The 9743-nt window shown below is 43.7% G+C and overlaps 1 protein-coding gene across 2 annotated transcripts; it reads right to left on the bottom strand.

Annotated features, from left to right (window-relative positions):
- Positions 1 to 993: 993 nt before the first annotated feature.
- LOC139553452 (leucine-rich repeat, immunoglobulin-like domain and transmembrane domain-containing protein 3) lies at positions 994 to 9615 on the bottom strand. 2 transcript variants are annotated; one of them, XM_071365774.1, is made up of 6 exons: positions 8977 to 9615; positions 8306 to 8489; positions 7909 to 8170; positions 7400 to 7714; positions 7210 to 7272; positions 994 to 7108 (listed from the first exon to the last, which is right to left on the bottom strand). In XM_071365774.1, exons 1-6 carry the CDS (start codon positions 9087 to 9089, stop codon positions 6570 to 6572), a joined length of 1476 nt encoding a protein of 491 aa, XP_071221875.1. In that variant the 5' UTR covers positions 9090 to 9615; the 3' UTR covers positions 994 to 6569. The 2 variants fall into 2 exon arrangements, with proteins under 2 accessions (XP_071221875.1, XP_071221874.1); XM_071365773.1 differs by having other exon boundaries at positions 8306 to 8504.
- Between the last annotated feature and the right edge of the window lie 128 nt (positions 9616 to 9743).

The raw sequence follows: 9743 nt of genomic DNA on the forward strand, positions 1-9743 counted from the left end.
TGGAATCACTGGCCACCTTAATAATGGAACACTAGTCACATTAATGTTTACATACTGCTTTACTAATTTCATATGTATATACTGTATTCTATTCTACTGTATTTTAGTCAATGCCACTCCGACATTGCTCGTCCTAATATTTATATATTTCTTAATTCCATAAATTTTCTTTTAGATTTGTATATATTGTTATGAATTGTAAGATATTACTGCACTGTTGGTGCTTAGGAACACAAGCATTTCGGTACACCCGCAATAACATCTGCTAAATATGTGTATGTGACCAATAAAATGTGATTTGATTTGATTTATATAGGCCCTAACAGTTTGTGGGCACCATTTGTCACCGTTATAGTGCAATGAATGTATTTTTTAGTGTTGTGTTGTGGCTTTGCTGGCATGCATAAAAAATATATATATATTTGTTTGCCCCACCAAGATTTACATACTAAAATCACCACTGCATGGTGGAAGTATTTCGCATTGCCATGATTTTAGGTCATTCATAGTACACTGTTTCTCATCTAATTTTTCACACGGGGCGCCTTTGCCGGGCGGGCTGTTTGCGAAAGTTTGTGCAAAAGTATAGCCACTTCTCCATGCACATCAACACCACTGTATTTGTAACGGCAATCTAGCTCTTCCTCCTCCTCGGACGAGGAGGGGGAAGTGTCTTGAAAACAAGACACTATACAAAATAACAAACAAACTAACCGTCACAGTCCCGTGTGGCACAAACACTGACACAGAAAACAACCACCCACAAATCCCCAACACAAAACAAGCCACCTATATATGATTCTCAATCAGGGACAACGATTGACAGCTGCCTCTGATTGAGAACCATATTAGGCCGAACACAGAAACAGACAAACTAGACACACAACATAGAATGCCCACCCAGCTCACGTCCTGACCAACACTAAAACAAGCAAAACACATAAGAACTATGGTCAGGACGTGACAGTATTCATGAATAAATACATGAAGGTGAAGAGCTTCCAAACTGTCAGATTATTAGAACATTTGGTACACACATGCTCTCCTCAGAATATCAATCAATCAAATGTATTTATAAAGCCTTTCTTACATCAGCTGATGTCACAAAGTGCTGTACAGAAACCCAGCCTAAAACCCCGAACAGCAATCAATGCAGGTGTAGAATAGTAGACTAACCTTGATTAAATGTAGGTAGCATGGTTTCCTTGTTACTTCAACTTACTTTACTTGTAAAGTGTACACCTTTGACTCTTCAGTGTATGTCTATAACATCATAACACAAGTATGAGACAGTATTCAAAGAATGCATTGCTCATCATATCAAAGTACAATTTTTACAATTAAATATGACAATCAATGATGTTCATAGACACTGTGGTATCTTAATCAATCCTATTCCAAGATGGTGTAGCAGTCAGGAGTCTTTTGTCTTCGTCTTGTCGTGTCCTGTGTATATATCTTTTTATAAATATTTTCTTCGCATATATTTTTAAATATTTTTCTTAACCCCAAACTTCAACATACTTTCCTGCAACCCGCCTCACCCAATGTGGTATGGATCTGCTATTTTCTTTACTTTAGAACCGGAACCCCCAACAGCAGCTAGCTAGCTAACTAGCTAGTAGTTAACTAGCCACTGCTAGCGGTCATCAGCTAACCTTCAGCCCGGACAACCCCTGCCAGTCTGCACAGCGTGATTCAACCCAGAGCTTATCAGACTTCTTTTTCTCCATATCCCCAGATTCCTACCGCAAGCTCTGAACCTCTTCACCTGGATCATTCAGCTAGCTAGCTGCTATCCGATTGGCTTCTCCTGGCTAACATCTCTGTCCCGAAGCAAGCACCAATTAGCCTGGAGCTAGCCTATGCTAGGCCCATTTCCCGGCTAGCTGAAGAGGTCCATCAGCCACTCCTTGGGCTACAATACCTATTTTGCCAATTGGCCTGGACGCCTTTTATTGCCAATATGGAGCCCCGCCGATCCATCACGACTGGACTACCGGCGTAATCCGCCCAAGGTTTTTTTTCAACAGGCTCCTCCATCGCGACGTCCCCTGAATGCCCATCTGCTAGCCTGCTAGCCACGGCCCGCTAGCTGTCTAAAGCATAATGGACTATTAGCTGAAGAGGTCCATCAGCCTATTTTTTGGGCTACTATACCTATTTTGCCAATTGGCCTGGACCCTTTTACTACACGGACCCCTGCTGATCCATCATGACTGGTCTGCCGACGTAACTGCACGAGGGGACTACAACAGACTTCTTCCGTTGCGACGTCCCTCTAAGGCCTTTCTGCTAGCCTGCTAGCCCCGGCCCGCTAGCTCTCTGAATCGCCGTGTCTCCAGCCCGCACAGCTACTCACTGGACCCTATGATCACTCGGCTACGCATGCCTCTCCCTAATGTCAATATGCCTTGTCAATTGCTGTTTTGGTTAGTTATTATTGTCTTATTTTACTGTAGAGCCTCCAGCCCTGCTCAATATGCCTCAGCTAACCCTCTTGTCCCACCTCCCACATGCGGTGACCTCACCTGGTTTAATTGATGTCTCTAGAGACAATACCTCTCTCATCGTCACTCAATGCCTAGGTTTACCTCCACTGTACTCACATCCTACCATACCTTTGTCTGTACATTATGCATTGAATCTATTCTACCGCGCCCAGAAACCTGCTCCTTTTACTCTCTGTTCCAAATGCACTAGACGACCAGTTCTTATAGCCTTTAGCCGTACCCTTATCCTACTCCTCCTCTGCTCCTCTGGTGATGTAGAGGTTAATCCAGGCCCTGCAGTGCCTAGCTCCACTCCCATTCCCCAGGCGCTCTCATTTGTTGACTTCTGTAACCATAAAAGCCTTGGTTTCATTCATGTTAACATTAGAAGCCTCCTCCCTAAGTTTGTTTTATTCACTGCTTTAGCACACTCTGCCAACCCGTATGTCTTAGTCGTGTCTGAATCCTGGCTTAGGAAGGCCACCAAAAACCCTGAAATTTCCATCCGTAACTATAACATTTTCCGACAAGATGGAACTGCCAAAGGGGGCAGAGTTGCAATCTACTGCAGAGATAGCCTGCAGAGTTCTGTCTTAGTATCCAGGTCTGTACCCAAACAATTTCAGCTTCTACTTCTAAAAATCCACCTTTCCAGAAACAAGTTTCTCACGGTTGCCACTTGCTATAGACCACCTTCTGCCCCCAGCTGTGCCCTGGACACCATATGTGAATTGATTGCCCCCCATCTAACTTCAGAGCTCACGCTGTTAGGTGACCTGAACTGGGACATGCTTAACACCCCGGCCATCCTACAATAAGCATTTTTCTATGGCTGGCCATGCTTTCCACCTGGCCACCCCTACCCCAGTCAACAACCCTGTACCCCCCACAGCAACTTGCCCAAGCCCCCTCCCCATTTCGCCTTCACCCAAATCCAGATAGCTGATGTTCTGAAAGAGCTGCAAAATCTGGACCCCTACAAATCAGCAGGACTAGACAATCTGGACCCTCTCTTTCTAAAATTGTCAGTCGAAATTGTTGCAACACCTATTACTAGCCTGTTCAACCTCTCTTTTGTATTGTCTGAGAGACCCAAAGATTGGAAAGCTGCCATGGTCATCCCCCTCTTCAAAGGGGGAGACACTCTAGACCCAAACTGCTACAGACCTATATCTATCCTACCCTGCCTTTCTAAGGTCTTCGAAAGCCAAGTTAACAAACAGATCACCGACCATTTCGAATCCCACCGTACCTTCTCTGCTATGCAATCTGGATTCCGAGCTGGTCATGGGTGCACCTCAGCCACGCTCAAGGTCCTAAACAATATCATAACCTCCATCAATAAGAGACAATACTGTGCAGCTGTATTCATAGACCTGGCCAAGGCTTTCGACTCTGTCAATAACCACATTCTTATCGGCAGACTCAACAGCCTTGGTTTCTCAAATGGCTGCCTCGCCTGGTTCACCAACTACTTCTCAGACAGAGTTCAGTGTGTCAAATCGGAGGGCCTGTTGTCCGGACCTCTGGCAGTCTCTATGGGGGTGCCACAGGGTTCAATTCTCGGGCCGACTCTTTTCTCTGTATACATCAATGATGTTGCTATTGCTGCTGATGATTCTCTGATCCACCTCTACGCAGACGACACCATTCTGTATACTTCTGGCCCTTCTTTGGACACTGTGTTAACTAACCTCTAGACGAGCTTCAATGCCATACAACTCTCCTTCCGTGGCGTCCAACTGCTCTTAAATGCAAGTAAAACTAAATGATTAGTCTTCAACCGATCGCTGCCAGCACCTGCCCGCCCGTCCAACATCACTGCTCTGGACGGTTCTGACTTAGAATATGTGGACAACTACAAATACCTAGGTGTCTGGTTAGACTGTAAACTCTCCTTACAGACTCACATTAAGCATCTCCAATCCAAAATGAAATCTAGAATCGGCTTCCTATTTCGCAACGAAGCATCCTTCACTCATGCTGCCAAACATACCCTCGTAAAACTGACTATCCTACCGATCCTTGACTTTGGCGATGTCATTTACAAAACAGCCTCCAACACTCTACTCAGCAAATTGGATGCAGTCTATCACAATGCCATCCGTTTTGTCACCAAAGCCCCATATACTACCCACCACTGCGACCTGTATGCTCTCGTTGGCTGGCACTCACTTCATATTCGTCGCCAACCCCACTGGCTCCAGGTCATCTATAAGTCTTTGCTATGTAAAGCCCCGCCTTATCTCAGCTCACTGGTCACCATAGCAGCACCCACCCGTAGCACGCGCTCCAGCAGGTATATTTCACTGGTCACCCCCAAAGCCAATTCCTCCTTTGGCCGCCTTTCATTACAGTTCTCTGCTGCCAATGACTGGAACGAATTGCAAAAATCACTGAAGCTGGAGACTCATATCTCCCTCACTAACTTTAAGCATCAGCTGTCAGAGCAGCTCACAGATCACTGCACCTGTACATAGCCCATCTGTAAATAGCCCATCCAACTACCTCATCCCCATACTGTTATTTATTTATTTTTGCTCCTTTGCACCCCAGTATCTCTACTTGCACATTCATTTTCTGCACATCTATCACTCCAGTCTCTACAGTGTTTATTTGCTAAATTGTAATTATTTCACCACTATGGCCTATTTATTGCCTTACCTCCCTTATCTTACCTCATTTGTACACACTGTATATAGCCTTTTTTCTATTGTGTTATTGACTGTATGTTTTGTTTATTCCATGTGTAACTCTGTGTTGTTGTTTGTGTCGCACTGCTTTGCTCTATCTTGGCCAGGTCGGAGGTGTAAATGAGAACTTGTTCTCAACTAGCCTACCTGGTTAAATAAAGGTGAAATAAAAATATTATAAAATCTTGAGAAAATGTCCACACACATTTCAAAGTTTACTAGCCTTTACATGCAAACCTCGCCAGCAAAACATTTTAGTGGCCCCCCTTCTTGACCGCGGGTAATTTATTTTAGTTTTAAAGGTCATTTCCTGCAATTCTACACATTTTACCATGGGCACAGAGAAAATTGTGCAATTTTAAAGCAAGTTTACGGCAAATTGGACACATTTTGCAAATGTATAACTAATTTCAGGGAATTGGGAAACCTAGTCAATTGCACAACTGAATGCATTCAACCAAAATGTGCTTTCCGCATTTAACCCAACCCCTCTGAATTAGAGAGGTGCAGTGGGCTGCCTTAATTAACGTCCATGGCACCCAGGGAGCAGTTGTTGATGGGGGTTAACTGCCTTTCGGTTCATGGCCAAACACTCTTAACTGCTAGGCTATCTGCCTCTAGGCTACCTACTCATTTTGCCATGGGATGAAGAGCAAAATTGTTAGTGTTACAGCACATTTCCTACAATTCTACACATTTTGCCATGGGGCGAAGATTTTTTCCCCCCGTTTTAAAGCTAATTTCCTCAAATTCTACACATTTTGCCATGACTTATGCCATGTTAGAATTAAATCTGAGTGAGAGTGGCTAACAAAATCAATGGGGGCACGTGCCCTTCATGCCCGGTCGGTAATTCAGCCATGATTAAAAAAAAATCGTACTTTTAATCCTGCCCTGTTATTTCATAGAGAAGCATTTGAGGGCCTTTCTTCTCTTTTTTTTTTTTTTTACCAGAGATCATAGAAACACACCATTTTCATGTAGACACTGGTATGGTGGAGGAGAGAATTAATATGAAGTGGCAGAATTGCCCTTTATAGCTGAGCTCCTAGTAAGAATATGTCCTTGTAGGAATATGTCCTCGTAATCTTTAGCACAAGTACAGATCTTACACAGATAAGAGGGTGATAAGCCTTACCTCTCTAAAAACAGTCAAACAAAATAAAACACATCTGGAAAAAGAATACATCAGATCCTCAATGGTAATTGTTGTCACTTAAAAAGTGTAACAGTAGTTTGCGCTTCATGTCTCTGGGCTCTGGACGCCCTCTGTTGGCTACTGATTACTCTGTTTTTAAAGGGTCATGTATGAGCTCCTTAAAATATTGACCAACAGAAAGGCATAGAATAAGAAGGGTTATTATAGTAACAGATGAAAGGGCCACTATATCTGGTCCTTGTTGTTTTCTGGTGAAGACGATGTAGTGGTAGTTTTTTCTGATGAGGATGGTATAGTATTGACAGATATCTGAGGTTTTCTGTTTGACTTTGGGGCTGAGGTCTTTTTGCGTTTGTGTGTGTACTTCTGTGGTGAGGACGATGACATTTTTTTCAGGGGGGTGGGGACCGGGGCCATTTTGATATTCTGGGTCTTGTTCGTTGGAGTGGGGGGTGTAACATACTTGAGGTTCAGAAGAGTCTTCTTTTTTGAGGTGGAGATTGAAGTAATATTCTGTGCCCGTTTCGGCTTTTGTGGGAGAGGTTTTCTGTTGCTGGATGAGGATCTAGAAGGAGCTTTGCGGGTCTTGTTCTTTATGGAAGGGGGCACAGCGATCACCCCCACCACCCTAAGTCTAATGGGGGCTTCTGCTGTTCCCGCCATGTTCCGTGCCTGGCACCAATATTCTCCTGCATCCTTGTACGAAAGTCCATTTAGGTTGATGATGGACCATCGGATTCCCACACGCGGAGATTCCTGAATAACTGTAATGTAACACAAAAATAGGTGACTCAAGTCTATTGACAAGACATGCGGCAATAAAAGGGTCAAAATGCAGCTAGCCGGGGTAACATGAAGTACTTACAGCTGTCCAAGTTAATGGGTAGTTTTTCAGGGTCAGCTTTGCTGTACGGTTGTTGACAGCACTCTGTCAAGATCAAACATAATCAGACATTTGAAAACAACAGCACAGGGAATGATTTTCCATGTTAAAATTGAAGAGTAGGGTTGAGTTTAACTGGATGCAATGTTACAGAATGTTCATAGATATTTACCTGTGTTGTATATGGAGGCTCCTGCTGCTTTGGTCCAGGTGAGTACTGGCGTGGGGTAGCCTGTGGCATCACAGCGGAGCATCACGTTGCTGCCCAGCGGGGAGGTAACCCGGGTGGCTGAGGGCTGGACAGAGGGCCTCTGGCACCGCGACAAGTCAGCCTCTGTGAGGGGGGCCCCCAGCTGGTCGGCAGTTCCCCCGCTACGGCTACAGGTGAGGAGCTGGTCCATCAGAACTACAGGGCTCTCCTGGTACTTAGACTGGGCCAGCAGCATAGAGATTTGGCAGTCACACTGCCACATGTTGTCATGGATACCTGGAGACACAAAAAAGAGCCGGACCATTTGTCTTAGCTTTGAAAAGGAGTGAAATGGGGAACATGTCCAATAAGAAATGAATGTTTTTTACGTGAACATTTGAGATATGAGTATTTCTCAATTTCAGATGCTGTCCTTTGACAAGGGACCTATTTTTGCATAGAACACTAAGATTACTATTAGTGAACCATACCCAGCACTCTTCTCTGTGTTGGGCCTGCTAGTTGGGCAGGGGGAGGGAACCAAAGGTCCAACAGCTCTGAGGGCAGAGTGGTCAGTCTGTTGCTGGACAGGTCCAGGTAGGTGACGTTGGGAAGAAAGAGGGCAGCATGGGCAGGGAGGCTGGAGAGGCGGTTATTGTGCAGACCCAGGGTGCGCAGCCGCGGCATGTCCCTAAGCCCCTCCCAGGGGAAGGCAGAGAGAAGGTTCCCGTCCAATCGCAGCTCACGCAGCGCCTTCAGGGAGAGGTAAGTTTTAGATACTGTCAAATTTAGTTTTCATACAAAACCAAGTAATTCTAAGGATAGTGTTGCAGATACTGCTAGTTTAAATAGAGAGGATTATACAGGTAGGAGTATGCCCACTTCTACCTTCAAGTTAAGGAAGCTGCTGGAGTGGATGGTGGTGATGGAGTTGTAGGTCAACCACAGGAACTGGAGCTCAGACAGGTAGAAGAAGGCTGCCCTGGGCACTCTGGAGATAGAGGTCTTCTCCAGACGAAACTTGACTGTGTCGGCTGGAGCATTGAGGGGGATGGCCGACATGCTGGGTTCGCTGCACAAAACAGACCTGTCAGTGCAAACAGCGTGATATATGAATCATGTATGTGAAGAATGCACTGAGAAGAGTAGCTAGCTATCAGAGCTAAAATGCCTATCAGTCCTATTTAGCAACTCAAGGAATTTAAGAGTTAACTGTGTTTGTTGTATAAACAAACAAGCATGGCAAATGACATGTCTACCACCTCCTTTGCCATAATTTTTTACAATAATATTTTACTCAACCTCTGACCAAACATATTTCTAAAATGTTGTCCAACCATTCCAGAGCACATAAATATTGATGCATAGTTGATCAAAATGTAGTCTGTCAGGCAATGCTGTATAAAGTACAGTATATGTTTTAAAGAACAACACCAATGATCCAAGATGTTAGGTAAATTCATGCAGATCCATTGATATGAGAGAAGGAGCACACCCAAGCAAGCAACTGAAATTAAGGCAGTAAATTAAGACATTTAATTAACTAAAGTGTACGCTACCTGAGACCTGTCCCATTGCTCCCTCCTTGGTAAACACAAGTACACTGAGTAGGGCAGGAATGGGCCACCAGGAAACAACAATGTAGCATCTGAACCAAGAGAAGTCGATACATTATTCACCAAGCAAGGCCAGAGTAAGCAAAACCTCTGTTTAGCTCCATATTCCTCTGTTTAGCCTCTGTTTAGTTGACATTCCCAGTCTGCCGCTCCCAAATTCTCCTACATTAACGTCAAGTGGAAAGAAGCAGAGGCAGATTAGTTGGGATTACGCAGGTTACTAGGTCTTCTTCTTAATCCTGTGCCTCACTATATAGCATACTGCTAAATCACAAAATCAGAGGTCAAGTACCCTACCTAAAACAATGCCAGTTGGTTGGCCTGACATGTAATCCATTGCTGATTATTGAAAAACCTTATTATCAGTAGTTAGATTTTATGGTATTTTAAATAAATAGCTATGTTTTGTGATATTTAATTTATACACAAACCATGTCATGGTTTTTATTCTGTCGTGAAAATGTGTATTTTCTTGCATAGTCCTGTATTAGTTTGGTTACTTTATATTTTTCAGTTAAATTTTCACACATTTACCACTTGAAAAGTTACATACTGCTTGACAGTCACTTAAATGTACTAAATAGTGGAATCACAGCAACAACAAAAAATAATTATATATATATATATAATACTTCAAAAAAAGCACTGTCCTAATTCTAGAAACAGTGTTGCTTGATTTTGACATTTCAACTATTTGACAGTTGAAATTG

This window comes from Salvelinus alpinus, chromosome 25, assembly GCF_045679555.1.
Source record: "Salvelinus alpinus chromosome 25, SLU_Salpinus.1, whole genome shotgun sequence".
NCBI lineage: Eukaryota > Metazoa > Chordata > Actinopteri > Salmoniformes > Salmonidae > Salvelinus > Salvelinus alpinus.

Coding starts and splice junctions, on each gene's coding strand:
- LOC139553452 (XM_071365773.1), bottom strand. CDS start 9,089: ATGTATCGACTTCTCTTGGTTCAGATGCTACATTGTTGTTTCCTGGTG. Junction 8,171..8,305: donor GCAGCTTCCTTAACTTGAAG/GTAGAAGTGGGC, acceptor CTCTCCCTGAAG/GCGCTGCGTGAGCTGCGATT. Junction 7,109..7,209: donor ACCCATTAACTTGGACAGCT/GTAAGTACTTCA, acceptor GTTACATTACAG/TTATTCAGGAATCTCCGCGT.